This window comes from Crinia signifera, chromosome 8 (assembly GCF_055691185.1).
Source record: "Crinia signifera chromosome 8, ASM5569118v1, whole genome shotgun sequence".
NCBI lineage: Eukaryota > Metazoa > Chordata > Amphibia > Anura > Myobatrachidae > Crinia > Crinia signifera.
The window spans coordinates 110,896,354-110,920,046 of NC_139224.1; the positions used below are offsets into that span (position 1 = coordinate 110,896,354).

The window sequence follows — 23,693 nt, forward strand, 5'->3', positions numbered from 1 at the left end:
TTTAGGAAATTACTGTCTATACCATCTAACATTATTATTGTGATGAAGTGCAGTTTTTTACGTCACTTTCTGTGACAAGTGTGACAGATTTGAAATCTCTCATGCTGAATCTCCCGTTATGAATCTCTGGCACAAATCTCTGCATATGTAGGGTACTTTAGTATGACATTATTCTAGGACCAAAGAAGCTTACAGATACATTTAGCCTCTTTTCGCATAAAACAACGGTTCAATGTGCATTTCCATACCAGGACCAGCATTTTGACAGCCATTCACTGTCTGGCTGCAGGCTGGGAAGCAGGCAGAGAATGGTGCCTGGCTGCACTGATAGTGTGTAATTCACAATCAGAGCAACCAAGCAGCATTATCTACTGCCTCCCAATAATCTCAGGAGTCAGATGCACACAACCCAATCTTGAAGGCCCCTAGAATTGGGGACACTTGGTCAGCTGCCACCTCAGGCATCTTCGATTCCTGGAGATTCCCCCCACACACACCTTCATGTGTGCCTATGCTCCCGGAAAAGTGGGCGTGGCTTTGTAAAACGGGAGTGACCTCTTCAAAAAGTGGGCGTGGGCTCTAATACAGACATGTATAGAATATAATCAACTTTATTGGCCATGTATGCTTGCGCACACTAGGAATTTTTTGTGGATTTACAATGCAGCATCAGCAGTAATAGGGGGGGGGGGGGGGTGAAGGCGTTACATACATTACATTGAGACATTACATGCAGGGACCATATGCCCGCCGAGCAGCTCAGCGCCTAGGCAGCCATCAGTGGCTCCACTGGTCGCTGCAGCAGCTGGGTAGGTAACGGTATAAGCAGGGACAGTACAGTATCACACAGGGAACACATAACCGCCGAGCAGCTCAGCGCCTAGGCAGCTATCAGCGGTGCCACTGGTCGCTGCAGCCGCCAGGTAGGTAACGATATAAGCAGGGACCATAGGCGTGCGCAGCACATTTTATTAGGGGGTGCACTGTCAAAGCGGTATGCCTAACACCACCTATTGGGCATGTCTAACACCGCCATTGGGTCTGTCTAACACCGCCAATCAGGCGTGCACTCACTACAATATAAAACGTCTCTCAGCCACACCATAATAACCTGCCTATTTCAGTTTTAGTCTTCTAATTACTCTGTGTAACAGTACATGCAAATAAAGTCAAAATCATATCTGGATGACACAGGTAACTATGTAGTGATATGACAATGGTGTAATACAATTAATAATGCAAAACACACATAATTGATTGATGGGTGCTTATTTTAATGGAATACAGGTCTAAAAAGTCTTTGGTAAAAGGTATTGCTGGTATCACTAGCAGCAATAAGTGTGGGGGCACAGCATTAGGGGGTGCCTGTGCACCCTTAACACTCAATGTGCGCACGCCTATGGCAGGGACAGTAAATTATGGGCAAAGACAGCTCAGTTTCAGCAGGGACATTACAGTTATCACACAGGGGACATGAGGTTATACATAAGGTTACATGTGGCTGAGTGCACAGATCCCAGGCAGCCATTTGCGGTGCCAACTTCCTGTAGGAGAACCAGTGGTGGTGGTGGTGGGGGAGAGACAGTGAGGCCTGGGGCTGGAGGTGAGCGGAGTTCCACGCCGCTGCCCCCTATAGTCTAATCGTACCTCCTCCGCAGCATAGATGGCTCCCACATCTGCGCTGATGCTGGGGGACAGCGGCTGGGGCTCGCGGCCCTGATCTTCCTTTGCCGCGGCCGGGAGCTGCCTTCGGGTGCTGATGGGGGTAATCATGCCGGGGGGATCGAGCCTGCGGCTGGGTCTAGAGCCTCTGGTGCCCCGGGGGCCGGGCTGTGCGCTGCTGTTGTCGCGCCGGCGGCTACGGCCTGGCCCAGTGCTGCATCTCCCTGCATCTCCCTGCCGAGGCGGTACACCCACCGGCGGCTGCAGCCTGGTCCAGTGCTGCGTCTCCTTGCTTCTCCTGCCGAGGCGGTGCACCTGTCCTGGCCGGGGGGGGGGGGGTCACCGTGCCACCATCTGTCCACCGCCTCCGTCCTCTCCCTCCATCCTCCTCCATCCAGGGCACCCTCTCTCCGGGGGACGGGGATGGAAGCTCCTCCATCCTCTCCTCTCCTGCGGCCCAGTTTAAATATGTCTGGGTAGAGGAATGCTAAAAAGTCCATTTAGCAATATTAGAGGACTAGGGGCCAGATTCTCTAAGCTTCAAAAGTGATAAAATGGAGAGTGATAAACAACCAGCTAATCAGCTCCTACCTGCAATTTCACAGACTGTGTTTGAAAAATGTCAGACAGGAGCTGATTAGTTGGTTGTTTATCACTCTCCATTTTATAATTTTTGAAGCTTAGTGCATCTGGCCCAAAGAGTGAGCATTGTGTTACTCAGTAGCACTGATTTCTTATTCAGATACAGCCACAGTCACACCCACAATATAGGCATACAGCATATTATTTTAATCAACAGAAGCGAATGAGTAGCATTTTAATTAAGAAAATTGCATGCACAGATGCTTGGCGCTATCGAGTCATGCAGGGCTCACTTATATGTCAAGGGGCTTGTATCGTACAGAGGATAGATGTATGTGGACACATCTGTAGGTTCCCAATTTAACAAAAGAATTATACTGTATGACAATCAATGTTCCCCAAAAGCTAATACTTACATGTTACAAATCTCTTTTAAACAGGATATGAAAGACAAAATAAGTTTTTCTCTGTTGTTTTCTCACTGTCATCTGTTGATGTTCACAGGCATTGAAAAGTTTAAAGGAAAGTACTTTCACAGCCGTGACTACAAATCGGCAGAACCTTTCAGGAACAAAAGAGTCGTAGTGGTTGGTATTGGAAACACAGCAGTGGATCTGGTTGTGGAGCTTAGCCCTGTGGCTAAACAGGTTTGTATAATATTTCTATAGAGTTTAAATCTATATCTTTTGAGCTAAATTAAGTATGAAACATCCTCTGTGATTGGATATGACCACAATAACTTATCTCAGTGCTGTTTATGGTTTGCAGCAAAGACTTATAGCACATGCATTCGCCTGATGTTTGGATTCTCAAGCTGTTGTTAGCCATTTACATATGTAGTAGATCAAGTCATAAGAGTCAGCTCTGTAGGTGCATGAGTTTTCCTCCTAATTAAAAAAAGGAAAATCCCTGATTTCTCTTGCAGTCCCTCCTTGTCCATTACTGTTCTCTTTAGCATACCAACTATCCCACTTTCTGAGGGAACGTCCAATTTTTTGGGGACTATCCCGCGTCCCGCCAGGCAGGGTCACCGGTGAATAACGCACAGCGCCTATTCATGCCCCACAGCGGCAAAATCGGGGTGTGGCCTCACAGGAGAATCGCAATTATAGACCTAATTGCCATGTTACAGACTGTGCTTGAATATGGACAGGAGCTGGTTGGTTGGTAGCTTATGTCTGTCCAATTTGTCACCCTCCAATGCTTAGTACATATTAGTAGTATATATTCCTGGACTGTTGTGGCAGAGTTTGGGAAACCTCTGCCCTCCTCACATCTCATTTGCTATGATGTTACAATCACTTGTAATGTTATTTTGAGATGGCGTTATCCTTTACACTTCAACTTGAGACCTACATTGTCATTGAGGAATGGACATGCACCAATGTTAAACTGGGTCACTTTGAAAAAACTGCATGCATAACATGGCCATGCTATTTTGTAAGTGGGATTAGCTATCTACCATGCAAGTCCAAGCCCCCTTCGGGCCTAGGAACCTGTCACCATTGGAGCCCCTGAGTGCATATCAGACATATGTCAGTAAGTAACTTGATGAGAGTCACAGATTATTGGGCAGAGTGGAAGAAGATGGTAAAATGCAGGCGACTAATGTAGGGATTGACCTAACAGATCAGCAGTAGCCAGTTTAGGAAAAACAAGTAAGGAGGCAATTGCAGTTATGAATGCAGGAGATAATGACATATCAATTAACATTTTTGCAGTGTCGTTGGAAATACTGTATGTATGTATTCTCAGTGGCAAACGTAGGATTTTCAGAAGGGGGTTTCCAGAGGGGCGGAGCAAAGCACGGAATTGGACACTTAGGTGACCCAGTATATGCCGGGTCAGTTAAAGAATTATAGATAGACCAAATGTATATAAATAATAATAATAAAAACAAATATATATATATATATATTGTAAGACAGTGACAGGGAAAGTCATAGATGGCAGGTACTTTTCCCCTAGAATCCTGTTTTATGGCATATAGACTGCAGGCTATTTCAATCTGTGTGGTAAGCTCCAGCTTACAAAGGGTGTTCTGTCCTGGGCTGGTAATCAGGAGAGCACCTGATTCTTTTAAAAAGGAGTCAGCCCTTTCCATAGGGGCTCTCTCTCTCCCTGGGTGTTGGAGGCAGTAAGCTGCTGCTAGAGAGAGACAAGGCTGTAAGTACTGCATTACTGGATCTATATCTGCTGTATGTGTCCAGTGTCACATAGTGTGGCCCTGGTATAGAGAGGGACGTTTATTCTGTTTAGTTAGAGCTCAGACGAGCAGGTTTTGTTTTCTGTTTTGCCTGAAGTGTAAAGGCTGTGGTTAGTTTCTTGCTCTGAGTGCTGCAATAAAACTCAGGCAAGCCCTGTTTTGGACCCAAGCCGTGGTGTCACTGTCTAAGTCTGTGCCAAATCCTCACCTGTGCCTACCCGTTTGATGCTAAAACCCCACATATGGTGGAGAATGCGAGCAGGCATCTCACTTAAAGAGACATACATCGAACTATAGGACTTTTTGCTACAGCAAGCTGGAAGTTGTTGCTAAAGGCAACCAGCCACAAGTGAGTGTCTGGAGTGCACTGATACTTGCATGTCCTGGCTAAAGGCTGCTGTAACACTGCAACAGGAGACTGTTAAAATGGAGGACCTTTTAAAACACTTGGTGCAGGCAAACGCATGTCAGCAAAAGGTGCATGAGGAGGCCATGCGTGCCCAGGCTGAAACCAATGTTTTGCTGCTTGAATCCAACAGACTAGCCTTAAAGGAACAGCAGCAAATTAATCTGCAATTACAAGAGCAAATACAGAATGTGGCTAAGAGTGTGGCGCAGACTGTGCAAACACCCCAACCCTTGCTTCCAACCACACGGGCTGCAGTACAGAAATCTCTGCAAAAGATGACTCTCACGGATGATGTAGAGGCCTTTCTTGCGGTGTTTGAACGTGTAGCAGAGCGTGAACAGTTACCCGTGGATCAATGGGCAGGTGTGGTAGCACCTTTTCTAACTGGAGAACCACAAAAGGCGTATTTTGATCTGAGTGAGCAGGATGCTAACGACTACGCGAAACTCAAGGGAGAGATCCTTGCTCGCTTAGGCGTAAACATGAGTGTGCGTGCCCGGAAGGTGCATAACTGGACTTTTTCTGAACAGTTACCTGCGCGGTCCCAAATGTATGACCTGGTCCACCTGGTAAGGAAATGGCTACAGCCAGAGGAGTCTACACCAGCGCAGATCGTGGAGAGAGTCGTGCTGGACAAGTATCGATGTTCCTTACCTCCAAAGGTTCAGCGCTGGGTCGGTCAGGGCGACCCTAATGATGCCGAGGGGCTTGTCAACTTGGTTGAGAGGTACAGAGCTACTGAAAATCTACTCCAAGAAGTGCCTCCTGGACATTCCACCCTCAAGAACAGCAAAGCGGCCGGATCATCTGGTAAGACTGTTCCGTTTACTAGAGGGGTGAATAATGTTGTAAAGGGAGGTGGCCTAGATGGGGAACAAACAGTGGAGAGGCGTTCCCAAGGGACAGTGGGGTCCAAACCTGGGTCGCAAAAAGACTGGGGCCGCATACAGTGTTGGCGTTGTCATGGACCTGGGCATATTGCTGCCAATTGCCCCCTTACTTCTGAGCCAATGGAGTGTGATACAGCCTGGCGAAGCTCTTTATATGCACGTTCTGTTTTCTCTGCTGAGACTGTGTCAGAAACTGGACAGCAAATATGTCATGTAAAGGTGGATGGTTATCCCGGGAGGGCTCTACTGGACTCTGGGAGTTTAGTTACTCTCGTCCATGCCAGCTTGGTAGACCCTGGGACACTCACAGGACGTTACATAGGGGTCTTCTGCATACATGGGGACACCAAGGAGTATCCCACAGCTTTAGTCCAGCTAAAGAGTACTTGTGGAACTGTGTCCCATGAAGTGGGCGTGGTAAAGACCCTGATGCATAGTGTGATCCTGGGAAGAGACTTCCCATTGTTCTGGGACTTGTGGAAACAGAATGTACACTGCACTAGAAATGCTGTTAATAATGAGAATGTGTGCCCTGTGATTAGTCCTGAGCCTTTTGATCAGGATACTGAGGTTCAAACGGTAGGGGTGACCACTATTGAATCTGACCGTTTTCCCCTAGCTGTTCTTGCAGGTGAAGCTGAGGAGCAGGAAGAAGCATGTGACATGCCTGAGCTAGAGATGTCACGTGATAATTTTGGGACTGCTCAACTTAGAGATCCCACCTTATTAAGAGCTAGGGAAAATCCTAAAGTCATAAATGGTGAGCCCCAATACCCCAATGCTGACAAAGAGTTAGTACAAAGGAATTATGATGTGTTCTCAGAACTTCCAGGGCGCACCACAGCCATAAAACATGACATTGTCACCGAACCTGGAGTTCGGGTACGCTTAAAACCCTATCGAGTTCCAGAAGCGCGTAGACAGGCCATATCTGGGGAGGTCCAAAAACGTTACCTGGGGTATGTTATCGGGAGAGGTATAATAAAGCCACAAATAAATAAAGTGGAGGCTATCCAAGACTGGCCTCGTCCTTCGACAAAAAAACAAGTCAGGGCTTTTTTGGGAATTCTGGGGTATTACCGTAGGTTCATTCCCCAGTTTGCAACCATGGCAGCGCCCCTAACCGATCTTACCAAAGGAGGTAGGGCAGTTATGGTCAGCTGGAACCCAGAGGCTGAAAGGGCATTCCAAGAATTAAAAGTGGCCCTTTGTAATCAACCAGTCCTGATCACTCCAGATTTTAAAAAAGAGTTTGTCGTACAGACTGATGCTTCTGATGTGGGACTAGGTGCTGTCCTCTCCCAAGAAGTTGGTGGAGAGGAACACCCGGTAACATATTTGAGCAGGAAGCTCACACCTGCGGAGAGAAACTACAGTATAGTCGAGCGGGAGTGCTTAGCAATCAAGTGGGCCCTTGAATCCCTAAAGTACTATCTCTTAGGACGCTCCTTTAGATTAATCACTGACCACTCCCCACTTACATGGATGTACCAAGCCAAAGAGAGAAATGCAAGGGTCATGAGATGGTTTCTCAATTTGCAAAATTTCAAATTTACAGTGGAACACAGAGCAGGAAGGCTTCAGGGTAATGCCGATGCCCTATCCCGAACATACTGCCAGTTGGCAGACAGTGTCCGACCCCACAGGTTCGAACAGAGGGGGAGGGTATGTAAGACAGTGACAGGGAAAGTCATAGATGGCAGGTACTTTTCCCCTAGAATCCTGTTTTATGGCATATAGACTGCAGGCTATTTCAATCTGTGTGGTAAGCTCCAGCTTACAAAGGGTGTTCTGTCCTGGGCTGGTAATCAGGAGAGCACCTGATTCTTTTAAAAAGGAGTCAGCCCTTTCCATAGGGGCTCTCTCTCTCCCTGGGTGTTGGAGGCAGTAAGCTGCTGCTAGAGAGAGACAAGGCTGTAAGTACTGCATTACTGGATCTATATCTGCTGTATGTGTCCAGTGTCACATAGTGTGGCCCTGGTATAGAGAGGGACGTTTATTCTGTTTAGTTAGAGCTCAGACGAGCAGGTTTTGTTTTCTGTTTTGCCTGAAGTGTAAAGGCTGTGGTTAGTTTCTTGCTCTGAGTGCTGCAATAAAACTCAGGCAAGCCCTGTTTTGGACCCAAGCCGTGGTGTCACTGTCTAAGTCTGTGCCAAATCCTCACCTGTGCCTACCCGTTTGATGCTAAAACCCCACAATATATACATACATATATATATATATATATATATATACATACATATATATATATATATATATATATACATATATATATATATATATATATATATATATATATATATATATATATATATATATATATATATACAGGGGCAGGCATCAACAGCAGTGTAGGCCCCTGGGCATAGCAATGTATTGGGGCCCCTACCGATCCTCCAACGGTAGGGGTGGGGGAAGCTTTGATGTCCCACAGGTGGTAGGGGGTATTATATCAACCGCTCAGCATGTAGGGCCTGGATCAGTAATTTCCACTAATTACCCCTTTACTGCACAGATGGTGGGAGATGAAGGCATTGGGCTGAATGAAGGGGCCCTGATACAGAACTTCCAGGGTGGTAGAGGATGTTTAATATGCAGAGGAGGGGTGTATAGTGGAGTGGGCTTATTATTCATAATTTTCTGGTGGGAGGACAGCTTGCTTGACTGCAGATATATCCAGTTCCCGGAAATAGATTTCTTAGATTGTAATGGAATTAAAAACTAGAGAATCCCATCTACCAAATGGTATTGGGGACTAGGGGATGAGAGTTCAGGAGGCAGAGAAATCTGCCAATGAGCATATAAAACCACATACCAGGTGTGTGGAGCTGGAGCAGTAACCAGCTGCTGGAAGGCTGATATCTCTGGTTCTGGGAACAGTAGAGACAAGCTACTAATGTCCATCAAAGAAGCAGAGTCCCAGCTTTTGGAATATAAAAACTCTAAATCAGAAAGAACCTGAAAGATCTGACTGGAAAGAGCAATTAACAGGATTGGATGGGGACCACTGCTTTGAAGTCAGATATCTCCGGTTCCCAAGGGCCGATTTTTAAAATTCTTGTACCCATGGAAAGAGGGGACCCTCAGCTTTCAGCCTATGGCCCTTAGACTTCTGGGGGGTTCTGGGTACTCGGAAACCCCCCCTGCGTGCGCTACTGATTCTAGCAATTGATTATCATTTGTAAGTAGCATGATTTAGACTCGTGGTGGGGAAGAATTTACTATTTTGAGCCAAAGATAACATCTACAGTATGCACTGTGCTTGAGTAGGTAGATTTACTTTACATTAGGAATGGATATAATTCATTACAGTGAGTAGCAGTTACTCTGATGGGGATCAGGGCTGCCATCAGAAACCGCGGGGCCTGGGACTGAAAAATTGGCAGGGCCCCCCTCTCCTAGGGAGCATAGGTGAATGGTGAGGGGCAAAGGTGGGAGGGGCTCCTAACACTAACCTTAATTGCAAGCGGAGGAAAGTGGATTTGTAGAGGGGGGTGGGGGGTAGAGGGGGAGTCACAGAGGAGGAGAAGGTGTGGGTAGAGGAGACAGTTTTCTAAAAGCCAATACTTTGTGCCTGTTAATCCCCCCTCCCCCCTCAATTTAAGGGGTGATGTGTACCTCATGGCCGTGCTCCTTCTCTTCAGCGCCGGGCCTTCTCCTCCTGATCCCCAGTGCTAGACCTCTTGTCTGTGATCCCCGTGCCTCCTCCTCTCACCCGTGGGTGTCGGGCTTCTTCCTCTCATCCGCTGACACCGTGATTTCTCCTTATGATCCCTGGTGCCAGGCCTCCTCCTCCTCCCAGTCCCCGAGCCGGGCCTCCTTCCCGCGATCCCTTGCCAGGCCTCCTCCTCCCGACCCTCGTTGATGGGCTTCCTTCCCGTGATCCCCGGCACTGGTAGCAAAGCACAGCAGCTCAGGCTTACTGCTTCCAACTGACCACTGAGGATGCACCGCTGACCCCTGGGCCATCATGTCTGATCAGGCTTGTGACTCAAGTCCCCCCTGATTGCAGCCCTGATGGGGAGACCCAAAGAGCATATATATATATAATCCAAACACATTTATTAGTTTTCCAACATATGTTTAAAAAATATAGGTAAAGACGAGTAGGAGACCTATCACTAAGCCTTGTGATATTACAGGTACAGGTAATGAAGAAGAGGTTGATTAAGGCATTAGACACTGATGTAGTGGTTGGCAAAGTTTGATGACAATTTAGAATTTGTTTGCTAAAGATTTTTTGAATGAAGTGTTTTATAAGAAAAGAGTGATCAGCAGAACCAAATACAATACTATAGTAAATAAGTAGTATATTCAGCCACCCTGCGCAATGTATCCCTGTATGACCTGTTCACATGAGAATAGTTTTGGTTTATAACAATTGTTTTCCAACCTGCCTGCTTGACATTAAACATGCTAACAATCATTGTAGGTCTTCAAAACAAGTTTAGATAACTATTTTTTCTGCAGATTTGTAGTGTATTTTCTGCGTGTGGTAAAAAAAAAAATTTCTGTGTCTTTACTACTTTTTTTTTATATAATAATGCCCCTTCAGAGGGGCTTCACTGCAGAGTGTAATGCCAGCTCTGGCTGGCGTTACCCCATAGAAGCCTATGACACAGATCCCCCTAGCATGCCCCACGGTCACCAGCCTCTCTGCGCATGCACAGAGGGACTCCCGGGTCACAGGTCTGGAAGTCCAGGCAGAGGCAGGGATAGCAAAGGCCAGCTGTTATCGGAAGACCTGCCCTTTGCGTTGCTCATTGCATATGTTAGCACATAAGTGTTAATTATTGCGACAATGGGCAGCGGGATGTACTGCCACTTCTTGGTACATTCAACCCGGTATCTGTTGTGTCTGGTAAAGGAGGGAAGATTTATCACACCTTATGAGGACAGAAGTGTTGCTATGGCAACCAATGTAATCTAGCTATAATTTTTGGAATGCACAAGTTAAAGATAGCTAGGATCTGATTGGTTTATAGACAGAACTCCTACATGTGGTCTTTAGGAGTGATAAATCTCTAATATGCATGACAGAATTTAAAGAAGCAAGCATGTGTCAGTAAATCAACATACCAATACCCTGGCGATACTCACCACTGTCTGCTGCTATTATACAGGTTTATCTGAGCACCAGGAGAGGAGCATGGCTAATAAACCGCGTTGGTGATCAGGGATATCCATGGGATATAGTCTTCTTTACTCGTTTCTACAGCATCATTCAAGTTGCATTTCCCAATTTGGTAAACAGCTATTTGGAGAATAAAGTCAACTTCAGAGTTAACCATGACAACTTCGGTCTAAAACCAGAGCACAGGTGAAGATTATATATTTGAAATTATAGCATGTTTGTATTCCAAAGAAAATTAGTATTGCTGCAAAACATGACATTATTTATTTCTTACCAGTTATTTATTCATCACACACAGATTCCACTGCACTTTACTGGGGATATCTGCCCATTCACATAAGTCCCTACCAGAGCTGCTGAGAAGTATGATGGACCTCAGTAATTTTGGTAGGGCATGGCCTAATTGCGGGAGGCATGGCCACCTCCCGTGATTAGGCCACACCCCCAAAATGATTAGAGGGGGTGAAAGAACACTCTAATATCAAGGGGGTGTGAGGGTGTTATTGTCCACCCCCTCTCAGCGGCTCTGGTCCCTACCTCTACCTAGTTATAATCCAGATCACATGAAAACAAACACACACATACATATTGGGGTTTATTTATTTGGTAACCAATTAATCTAGCAGTATATTTTTGGGATGTGGGAGAAAACAAGGATACTCAGAGGAAACCCATGCAAGCATGGAGAGAGTATACAAACACCACACAGATCAAGTCACGGTGGGAAACAAATTCAAGACTATGGGCGGGATTCTCTAAAATCCGCAGCCCTCTTCGCCGGGCACCGCATTTCTAATGACCGCATATTCTCTAAAATATGCGGTCATTAACGCAAGGGACAGCTCTTGCGGTAAGAGCTGTCCCTTGCGATGCGGCGCCGGCACTGGACTTCCGGGTCTATGACCCGGGAGTCCGTCTGCGCATGCGCAGACTGACGCGCCGGCCGCAGGGCATGCTGGGAGGGATCCGTGACGGATCCCTCACACACCGCTGCGGTAAGAAGCCCATAGGCTTCTGCAGGGAACCGCCAGCTTTTGCTGGCGATTCCCTCCGCAGCGGTGACACTGCGGAGGGACGTTAGAGAATACAGAAATGCGGTAAAAACCACGATAACAGGGTTTTTACCGCATTTCTGTAATAGAGAATCTCGCCCCTATATGCTATAAGGCAGTTAAGTAATACCACGTTCTCATTGCCGCCCCTGCAAAATGCCGGGTTTTTGTTCTCGTATTTTTGGCGGGCACAGAGCATCTCAGCTCTACAGACACCATTCATACTGCACCTTAAGCGCGGGAAATTCCTGTATCTGCCCCTTTCCACTGCTTCCCCTGGTCTGCCTGCCAACAAGTGTGTGGAATGATGAAAAAGTATCTTTGATTGGCTGTTTAAAAAGCAGCTTTGAGCAATGCAATGAGCTTGCTTTTTTGCATCTTGTGAGAAAAACCCGGGTCTAGCCTGTTCACACTGCCATACACCCATGTATTTCCCAGGAAACACCCTGAAAAAAACCAGTGTCACACTGAGACATGACATGGGAAATTACTGCTTGCCCTGGCAAATACCCAGGTTTTTGAGGCAGTGAGAACGGGGTATAATACTCACCATAACACCATGCGAGCTGCCCTCACATGAATGTAACTATCATAGTACAGTATTTCTAAATTTGAAGAACCTTAATATTCTTGCTCACCATAGAAATGCTAAAAAGTCCATTTAGCAATATTAGAGGACTAGGGGCCAGATTCTCTAAGCTTCAAAAGTGATAAAATGGAGAGTGATAAACAGCCAGCCAATCAGCTTCTATCTGCCATGTCACAAACTGTGTTTGAAAAATGTCAGCCAGGAGCTGATTGGCTGGCTGTTTATCACTCTCTATTTTATCGCTTTTAAAGCTTAGAAAATCTGGCCCTAGATCCAATTAATTATAGCAGGATACCATTTTGAATTGGTTATTGTTTATTTTCCTTATTATATACTTATAGATTCTGTCTCTGCTCATACAATCATACAGGTTCCTCAGCCAGCATCCTACAATCAATGATGATCTCCCCAACCGCATTATCGCCGGCAAAGTTATTATGAAGACTAATGTGAAAGAGTTTACAGAGAAAGATGTCATTTTTGAAGATGGCACATGTGAGAGAGACATCGATGTTGTCATTTTTGCCACAGGATATAGGGTCTCATTCCCCTTCTTTGATGATTCTATCATGAAGGTGGAAAATAATGAAGTGTCCTTATATAAAATGGTATTTCCTCCACATCTGGAGAGACATACGTTAGCTTGCATTGGCTACATCCAACCTATTGGTGCTATAATGCCTGTTTTTGAGATGCATACTCGCTGGGCCACAAGAGTCTTCAAAGGTATACATTTATTTATTTCATTTTAATATTTGTTCTGTGGGTACTTATGTAATATCTGGGCTCCCGTTTTTCTTATGAGACCGCGTCCCCTCGCGGGGCGCGCTGCGCTCGCCACGCTTCGGGCACGGTGGCTCGCTGCGCTCGCCACACTACATAAAATCAACTCCATGCGTAGTTGGATAGTAGGGATATGAAAAAATGGGGTGCATTTAACATGGGAGCCCAGATAATACATAAGTACCGTTCTGTGTTATTTTATCTTCATAGCTCACATCATCATGCATATAATGTATTTTCCATATTATTTGTTTTCAGGTCTGAAACAGTTACCATCAATGAATGAAATGAAGATGGAAATAAGCAGCAGAAAGGAAGACAATGAGAAAAGGTGGGTCTTTTGTAATATATTGTAAATAGCAGGTCCCTTATTTAAAAACATAGCTTTTGCTGGGCCTAAGACGTCACAGGTTTCTTAGTAAGTAGCATTAATTGGTCAAAGCTTCTACCTGAAGAATTATTCTTAGCTTTGATATTTTGAACAGACTTGTTGGGGTATTTATCTAAGGAAGGTGAGAGATAAAGTAGAATAAGATAAAGTACTAACCATTCAGTTCCCATTATTTTTTAAACACACCATTCAAAATGACAGTTAGTAGCTGATGGGTTGGTACTTATTTCTCTCTACTTTACCCATGTGCCACCATTAGGCAGCTTTAGGCATTTGCCTGGGCACGCAGGCCACTGGAGGGCGGAACTTGGGAGAAGGTCTGCCCCTGGATCCAGGTGAGCGGCTCCCACAACCATCCCACCCCTGTAGAGTGACTTGACCCTGTTTAACTACTCTGGGGCCGCCACATCTTCACCCCCCGTGGAGCAACTCGCCTCCCCCTTCCCCCCACGCCTGGGGCACTCCGATGCCTTGCACCCTCCCTGAGTTTATCGCCCTCAAAGCTTTTTTTAAATTCTTTGATGTTTACCTGACCATCTGAAGAAAAATTAGGTACTTGTGTAATAGCACGGCACCCATTACGTAGTTAGCATAGCATCCCTGTCAGAATCAGCGTAGTGTTCGCACGGCCAGCGTATTCAGTGTAGTCAGTCAGAAGTAGCATTTTGTTTCCTCGGCCAGCGTAGTGTCCCTGTCAGATTCAGCGTATTATTAACTAATATCCAGTTACCAGTTAACACGTGTCATCATTACTGTCTCAGATGTATGGGTGTGGTACTGGGGTCCAACAGTTGGGATCCCGACAATCATTAGCCCGGACATGGGCAGGGTTGCCGTACCCTGCCGCAATAATTACTGAGATGCATTAGCGTCTGAGACGCACCTGCATCTCAGACAGCTGGAGCACCTCTCCACCGGCGCCTGCATGATCCCCTCTCTGCCGGCATCCGCCAGCGCAGGGGATCTGGCGGTTACCGGCGCTGTGTTAGAGGCGCTCACTAGGCTTGCCATGGACGCCGGGGACAGAGCCATGGATGCCGGGGACAGAACCATGGATGTCGAGGACAGAGCCATGGACACCGGGACAGAGCCGGGCTGCCGCGGAGTCACTACGCTAGGCAAACGTTGGGCTATGCTGACAGCGTAGCTTAGCATACACTGAAAACATAGCGTAGCCGGGCGCAGTGCTATTACACAAATACCGAACATTGATATTTTAAACACTGTACTCCTAATTTTTTTCACTCTACCTTTCTTCAGGTATGTCAAAAGTCCTCGTCATACCATACAAGTGGATTATGTGCCATACATGGATCAACTTGCAGAGGAGATAGGCTGCAAGCCTAATATTACAAAGCTCTTTCTGACAGATCCAAAGCTGGCCTGGGAGATGTTCTTTGGCCCATGCTCACCTTACCAGTTCCGACTGTGCGGACCGGGGCAGTGGAAAGATGCCCGAAAAGCTATTTTAACTCAGCATGACCGTATCGTCAAGCCCACAAAGACCCGTGTTGTGAATAATTATTCTGCTCACGGTTTCTTCCCTTTTAGTCTAAAGCTCTTTGGCATACTGATTCTTTTTGCTGCGATATATTTCTGTGTGTAAAATAAGCATCTAATCCATAGAGATGAAACTTTTACATCATAGTAGATATAGAGGAATGGTTTCTTTAATCGGTGATATGTTTTCTCCATAAATTCACCATCGGTACTCTCATGCTTAACAACCCTTAACACTTTAACTTACTAACTTATCTAAAAATAACGACACGGACACAAGTGCTGGCGTTTCAAAATAACGAATGTCAAATTTATTTTGACAACAAACTAAAGACTATAATATTGGTGGTGGCACTAAAGAACGGTCAGATTAAAGAAAAGGGGGTGGGTAGGATCACCATAGCATTCACACACCGCTGGTGACCAACTCTCCCAGCCAACCACCAGTGTCAGTGGAGGCAGCCATCTTCCGTGCACTGAAGTATGGCTCGTGACAATCGATGCCTGGAGAGCGCACCCACTAATCTACACACATTCCATCTACACAATTGACCGTTCTTTACCGCCGCCCAAGGAAGAAATAGAGACAGAAAATAGGGATGGGTGGGTGGGGAAAAATCTCCAGAGAGGAAGCAACTCTCTGGTCAGCAGACCCTTCTCCCCTAATAACTCCTCCCACTGCACCCATTGGCTGCCAGACGCAGCCCTTCCTAGCTAACTGTTCCCTAAGGCAGCATGATCCCCCTTCTGTGATTTATGTCACCTCTAGCTTAATCAGCCATCGGTGCTCCTTAAATTCACCATCGGTACCTTCATGCTTAACAACCCTTAACACTTTAACTTACTAACTTATCTAAAAATAACGACACAGACACAAGTGCTGGCGTTTCAAAATAACGAATGTCAAATTTATTTTGACAACAAACTAAAGACTATAATATTGGTGGCGGCACTAAAGAACGGTCAAATTAAAGAAAAGGGGGTGGGTAGGATCACCATAGCATTCACACACCGCTGGTGACCAACTCTCCCAGCCAACCACCAGTGTCGGTGGAGGCAGCCATCTTCCGTGCACAGAAGTATGGCTCGTGACAATCGATGCCTGGAGAGCGCACCAACTAATCTACACACATTCCATCTACACAATTGACCGTTCTTTACCGCCAAGCTAGGCCCTAAGCCGCAGCACCGCCACCAACAAAAAAAACGCTCAGCACCAACTCCTCAACCATAAAAACAAATCAGTCAAAAACATAGCCATGCCTTCCATGCTCAGATGCACGCCATCCTCCCTGTACAGCTCTGCTCTCTGAAAAATGATGCCATCATGCCGGATGACACCACCCCCACTCGCCAATACATATCGCTCCACAGCTGTATTCCTTATTCGGAGATCCCTCTTTAGCTCAGCAGATAAACGCACGAAATGCAACAGATGTCGGATCCCCGCCATGGCGCGTTCGAGTTTTCTGCAGAAAACCCGACTCATGGGGATCACCCTGCAAGCAAAATGTAGCAAACCGAGTAACGACTGAAGCTGGCGCAACTGAAGCTTGCCCGCGCACAAAGCCACCGAGACCACCCCTTGTAGCCGTTCAAGCTTATCAAGGGGAAGCCTGCAGCAGCTGCCTAGCGTATAGATTTCTATCCCCAGAAATGAGAGGCAGGTGACTGGCCCCTCCGTCTTTTCAACAGCTATGGGCACCCCAAAAAACTCAAACAGCCGCTGTACCATACCCAGCCGTGCCGCGCAACGTGGGGACCCAGCCGGACCCACGCATAGGAAGTCGTCTAGATAATGTGCCAAACCCCACTCCCCCGACTCCCTCTGCGCGCACCAGTGCAAGAAAGTGCTAAAACGCTCAAAATAAGAGCAGGAGATCGAGCAGCCCATGGGCAGGCACCTATCCACGTAAAAACCAGTGGGTAGCCGAAAGCCCATGACCCGGAACGAGTCCGGGTGCAATGGTAGCAGGCGGAAAGCCGACTCCACATCAATCTTCGCCAGCAAAGCCCCTGCGCCAAAACTCTGCACAATAGCCAAAGCCTGCTCGAAAGACTGATAAGTGACCCGGCACAACTCCTCAGGAATTGCGTCGTTCACCGATGAGCTCGGCGGGTGAGATAAATGCTGGATAAGCCGAAACTTACCCGCCTCCTTTTTCGGGACTACCCCAACCGGGGAGAGCACCAACTCCCCGATTGGCGGAGCCCCGAAAGGTCCCACCATTCGCCCCAACCTCACTTCCTTAGCAACTTTTTCAAGCACTACAAGGGGCATGTCCATAGCCGACTTGAGGTTCCTGGGGGATTTCATGTTAACCACGCCTCGAATGGGGAGGCGAAAGCAAAAACGGAATCCGTCCTCCAGGAAAGCCGCACAGGATCTGTTCGGGTACTCGCTCAGCCAGTTGAACATGCGATCCACCCGAACCGGGGAGGGAGCCTTACTGAGGAGCAACCCCAGCGGCTTGCCTGGGCGGAGCGGCCCCATGCCTGCCACGGTTGCAATCCTTGACAGGGTGAGGGCCCCAACACCGGGCGCAGGCATGCTTAAATCTACAGCGCGTTCCCAGGTTGCAGCCGACCCCGTTAAATCCCAAACATCTACCTGCGGGTGCTCCACCCGCGCCACCCCGAAAGGGGGGAGGGGCCCGCCTAGCTACCACTCCTTTAGCCGGAGGAGTAGGTGTAGCAGGAGGGGGTGGGGGGGGCGTAGCGGAAGATACCGGCCTCTTCCCCACCCAAAGCTCTACGTCTTTACACCCGAAATCTATGATAGAGGACCCCGACTGCTTGTGCCGGAAATCCTCATCATATGATTTCCATGCCGTGCCGCCATCTGACATAAACATTTCATGAATCATGTGCATATATCGCACCACATTCATGTGTTCCTGCGGCCTGGTTTCCAGATAGCAGGCGGCGAACATGAAGAGCCCCGCCTGCCATCTATGATAAGTGCAATAGGCCGCCTCCCCTATACCCCCTTTCTGTTTTGCAGCGCGATAGTCCTTCTCAGCCTGCGCAGTCATAGTGAAGAAACTCACGTATTTTCCCTCATTGATTCGCTCATGAACACTCCGACGCAAACCCCTGCACACAGCCGTATAATCGCAGCGCACCACTATTGTAAAGCGCAACGGAATATGCTGCGCTATATAAGAAACTGTTAATAAATAAATAAATAAATAATTTCCTTTTGGGAAAAGTGGTGATCCAGAGCTCCCGCTGGTGGATCGGGAGTACCTATGGCGTCGCCTAGAATGCCGATGCCTCCGCCGCGACCTATGACCGCCCTCCTCCTCCGATGTCACGGAATTGGACCCGGAGGAGGAAGAGGAGGTGCGTGACTTGCGCCTGCGCCGCTTCGCCTTACGCGCTGACCCACCTGATGTTCCTGCCACCGAAACTGCCATCGTCTGAGTCGCTGGGCTGGACGTGCCCCCGGAACCGACCAGTAGGCCGGATGTTGACGCCTCCTCGATCGGTGCAGCCACGGGAACAGCTGATATTGAAGTAGGCACTACACTTTGTGAAAGGGACACACTGGGGAGCAGCGCAGTGGAACTACCCGATTGCGGCCCCCTGAAGGGGAGCTCGGCGCGGTCTGACTGAGCAGTGGGACCAACACCGACACTAACTGCCGCCACCTGTCTTCGGCCTGCACTGACCCCCCCGCTTGCTGCGCCGGCGGAGCCGTTACCTCTGACCCTGGGACACTTCGGGCACCTCCCCCGCTCGCGCGCCGAGGCAATAGCCAGGACCTCCGCAGCCACTGCCTCCTAGCCATCCGCAAGGGGGACATACCCAATATAGCCGGGGATGGGGGGGATTCACCACCTCCCCAGTTTCCCCCGGAACGCATGCGGCCTGACTAGTCCTGCGCCCGCCCCTAGCCATCCGACTGGCCAACCTAGGTATATTGGAGGGGCGGGCAGCAGGTGGCACAGTACCCCTATCCTCTTCACTAATTCTAGCCAGCCTGCTTGCAAGTATGGGGATGCCAGATGGGCGCCCTGCAACCTGGCCAGGGCCCCCACAGTATGTGCCCCCTCCCAGCGCCTGCCTCTGATCTGCCGGCGTCTGGATTACAGCCTGCGCCGCCGCCGGCCTAGCGCCCACAGCGACGCCTCTCCCAGCTCCTGGAGCCGGAGACATGCCCTGCGGCCTCTCCCCCCGTGTGCTTCTCGTTGCGGCCGGGCGTCCGATGGCACGCCTTGCGCCGGGACCACCGGCCGCGTCATCACTGGGGGACCCGCGCCCACGTGCCGCACTCACGGCTGACCACTGGACGCCCGCCGGACTCTTCCGACTACCCCGCTGCGGGCCTGGGGAGGCCCCGGCGGCAGGACCGGCTATGGGTAAGTCCAGCGCGTCAGGCGGGCGGGTGGGCGCGACATACGGGACGGCCGGGCATACTAATTCACTGCGATAAGTGCAGGACCAGGGACAGATATAATAGAGAGAGAGGGACAGAACAGGAAAGAAAAGCAAGAATAGTTAGTCAACTAAATAGCAGGGCAGCACAGGAGCCGGCAAGGCAAACGTCTTACCGGATCCTGAAAAATCTCCAGAGAGGAAGCAACTCTCTGGTCAGCAGACCCTTCTCCCCTAATAACTCCTCCCACTGCACCCATTGGCTGCCAGACGCAGCCCTTCCTAGCTAACTGTTCCCTAAGGCAGCATGATCCCCCTTCGCTGATTTATGTCACCTCTAGCTTAATCAGCCATCGGTGCTCCTTTATTTGACTATTACTCAAAATTGAATAAATGCTAATGCAAGTCACTCTAGGGAGGCAAACAAAAAGTTCACGTAAAAATGCAATTAACTTTGAAATAGCAGTTTTTGATAATAATGCACAAGTTACAGTAGGTGTTATCTTTAATTTTGCAGCTGGATATGTTAGCTAGATTCTGCTTGATTGGCTGTTGAAGGTCACAGACTCATATGGCCAAATGTAATAGGGTGAGAGTTTCAGAAAGTGAGAGATTTTGGGAGAGTTTCCCATGTTTTTTAAAGCAGCAATCAATTGCATGGGAAAATCAACCTGGTTTTGCAGTGTAATTGATTGCTGCTTTAAAAAAAAAAGTCCCCTTTTCTCCCAAAATCTCTCACTTTCTGAAACTCTCACCATATTACATTTGGCCCATAATGTGTTTTTACACATTCTACTAAATTGCATAATAAAGAAGCCCATGGGGGCTTGCTGTATTTAAGCAATTGGTCCACAAATTGAATGTATTAAAAAATCATATATTAGATGATAGTGTAGAGGAATACTCAGCTTAAAACAAAATTTTCATAAACGATTTCCCATGCAGCCATAAGTTTGCTGAAAAAATCTTCCAGCCCCAGAGCAGGTGCAAAGTCAGGGAAAATTCCTAATTTAAGGTAAAAATGTTGGGACTTGTCCCTGAGACACCCCGTCATAATGACTAAAAGGGCAATTGGAAGTTTTAATGAACTTAATTAGGACAATAATTAAAAAAAGTCATTACTTTAAATTACCCCCAAAAAACTTTTCCTACTTTTTTAAACTTTTGGGCTTTAATTGTGAATGGAAATAGTTTTCTTTTTTTATAATTTTTTCCTCTTTTTAAAAAAAAATCTGCCATTTGCAACACAACATATTTGTGATTGGGGCGGTATAAGATCTATACTGTTAACCAATACAGTTTTTAAACTCTTTGGTGTTATATAGACTGATCTCCATATTTTTTTCTATTTTTCTGCGGGTTTTGTGAGAAACATTACAGATATGTCCATGCTTATCCATCCTGTAAATTGGATATAGGTGCTTTTATGGTACAATTGCTCCAACCTGTTCACTAGAAATTTGCTATGCCATTCTGTGGATTGCAGATGTGAGCACAGTGCCTGAGAACATTCTATTTGTGGCAAAGACGTGAGCAGTAAAGCTGAGTCTGGCCACCTCAACCAATAGTAATTATTATTCTTACTTAAAAATGGTCACAGTAGCCACTATTATTTTTACCACTAAAATCCCATTTTTGGATATACTCCTAAGTATCATATATTACCATCCTCAAGGATTATAGGAAAGGCTATCTGTGCCAAGAGCACTGTTCGCGAAAGGGGCACCATGTTTGAAGCATGGTGATCGAAACAAGCTATGAAAGGGGACACAGGGCCTGATGTAGCTCTGTTACTAAAGCAAAAAAGCATTCAAATGGACAAAACCTTGTTGCACTTCAGGTGGGGCAGATGTAACAGGTGCGGAGAGAAAAAGATTTAGGTGGAGTGTGTTCAAACTGAAATCTAAGTTGCAGTGTAAAAATAAAGCTGTCTAATGCTAAGTACACACCTGAACGATGATTATAGAGAGCAGATCGTGAGACGACCATGCAATGATCACAAAATCTGCAGGAACACACGATCTGCCCATGATCTGCTCACAATCTGCATCCAATTCGATCTGATTCCGATCTGTACCCAGTTGAAGGGGTCATTTTCATATCCTGACTGCAGCAAAACGACCAAATGACCAGCGGGAAAGTGCATTGGATCAGAATCGGATCTAAAACATGTCCAATTTACATACAATCGGTCGAGATTGTATAGAAATTGGGGGAATTAAGGCCAAATTGTTCTGGTGTGTACCCAGCATAACATTTGTGGGATACATGAAGAAGCAAGCAGTATTTATTTACCCTGTACAGAAAACATATAAATGTATTTGCTCCCCTTGCATGCCAACATGGTTTGTTCCAGACACAAAATGACTTACTTTTCTGCTATACAGAATCTGGGTACTTGTGAGTTATCCGGGTTTCCGATTTTTTGATTGTATGCCTTAAGTTAAGGCATACAATCCGATGCGATGCGATGCGATATCGCATCGCATCGCATCCGACCATCGGATGCGATGACCCGATTTTTCCATAGGAATCAATGTTAAAATGATTCCTATGGAAAAAGGGGTCCTTTTCATACCCCTACTATCCAAGTGGGCATGGAGTTGGATATAAACCTGTGGCGAGCGTAGCGAGCCACCGAGCCCGAAGCGTGGCGAGCGAAGCGAGCCCCGCGAGGGGACGGTATTCCGTGTCCCCTCGCGGGGCTCGCTACGCTCGCCACGCTTCGGGCTCGGTGGCTCGCTACGCTCGCCACAGGTTTATATCCAACTCCATGCCCACTTGGATAGTAGGGGTATGAAAAGGACCCCTTTTTCCCATTGAATTCCATGTTAAAATGGACTCAGTCCATTTTAACATTGATTCCTATGGAAAAATCGGGTCATCGCATCGCATCGCATCGCATCCGATGGTCGCATGCGATGCGATGCGATGTCCCGATCCGACCCGATTTTAAAATCGGACGCCCGGATAACTCACAAGTACCAGAATCTGTCCCACAGTACACTATTTGGGGGTGCATATGTTGCAAGTTTAAAATGAACACACCAATAACCTAAGAAACGTATGTCAACCTTTTCATGTGTCTTTCATTTCAATCTTTTGCTTGTCGTGATAATTTTTCATGTCGACCTTTGGGGTTGACCCAAACACTGTCGACCTCTTTACTATTGACCTAATGGACCAAACATATTTTTGGAAGCACATTTCTGACATTGCACAATTATCCACTTTCAATCATTTCACCAACTGTGTAAAACTTAATTCTGCATTGTTCTGCTTTGAGGTTGCTGGTGATTGGATAACGTGTTACAGTATATACAGGGAGGGTAGTTTATAATAAGGTATACAGCATAACAGATGCTTAAAGCAATGTGTACAATAATAAAACACATAAATTACAATTCTAAGCCGGTGCACCACTGCTTTATCTGAGATTACAGATGCTCTTTACCTGAATAAAACGTATATTGTTACTGAGTAGCAGGGTTCCATCTTTGTTTTCATGGTGTTATTTACCTTAGTAAAGTAGACAGAATCAAAATATTGTGCATAGGAGGAAAACAAATTTTGAATGGGGATTAAAAATGTCTAATATCCCTTTCACACCAGAAAACTTACCCAGGAATACAGTCCAGGGTTCAAGCAGGGACATTACCGAGTTGGCCCCTTCCACACCACCTAGTCCCTGCATTTTCTGGTGTGAGGGGGGCAGCGGAGTCCAGGCAGTGGGGTCCAGGCAGCTGGTGAAGGGCAGCGGGGTCAAGACTATGGGGATCTGGGCAGCGGCGGCTGGGCGCTTGTTGTGCTATTTGCCGGGCAGTGGGGTGGAAAGCGCTCAGTGGTGGATCCACCAAGGGGCGACTATGGGCGGTTGCCCCGGGGCCCCCACACATCAGGGGCCCCCACACTCCAGGTGGGTGGTGGGTGGCAGGCAGTGGGGTCTGGGCAGAGTGTCCCTGGGGTCCAGGCAGCGCAGGGCTGCCAAGGGGTCCCTGCGGTGCCTGGACAGTCAGCGACCTGCTCTCTGGTCACCTACCCCGCTCTCCCCACCTGATCACCCCGTGTCCCAGGCGCCATGAAGCGGCTGTGCCTGTGCAGTACTCCGACGTGCA

The 23,693-nt window shown here is 47.4% G+C and overlaps 1 protein-coding gene across 2 annotated transcripts in view; it reads left to right on the forward strand.

The window, feature by feature from the left end:
* LOC146026368 (flavin-containing monooxygenase 5-like) overlaps window positions 1-20,183 on the forward strand; it is a 55,026-nt gene extending 34,843 nt beyond the window's left edge. For both annotated transcript variants that reach the window (XM_083156983.1, XM_083156982.1), the window contains exons 5-9: window positions 2,749-2,891; window positions 10,873-11,069; window positions 12,895-13,250; window positions 13,566-13,638; window positions 14,959-20,183. In XM_083156983.1, coding sequence (XP_083013109.1) covers window positions 2,749-2,891; window positions 10,873-11,069; window positions 12,895-13,250; window positions 13,566-13,638; window positions 14,959-15,304 — 1,115 coding nt within the window. In that variant the 3' untranslated portion in view covers window positions 15,305-20,183. The remainder of the gene's footprint in view (window positions 1-2,748; window positions 2,892-10,872; window positions 11,070-12,894; window positions 13,251-13,565; window positions 13,639-14,958) is intronic.
* Window positions 20,184-23,693: the final 3,510 nt, after the last annotated feature.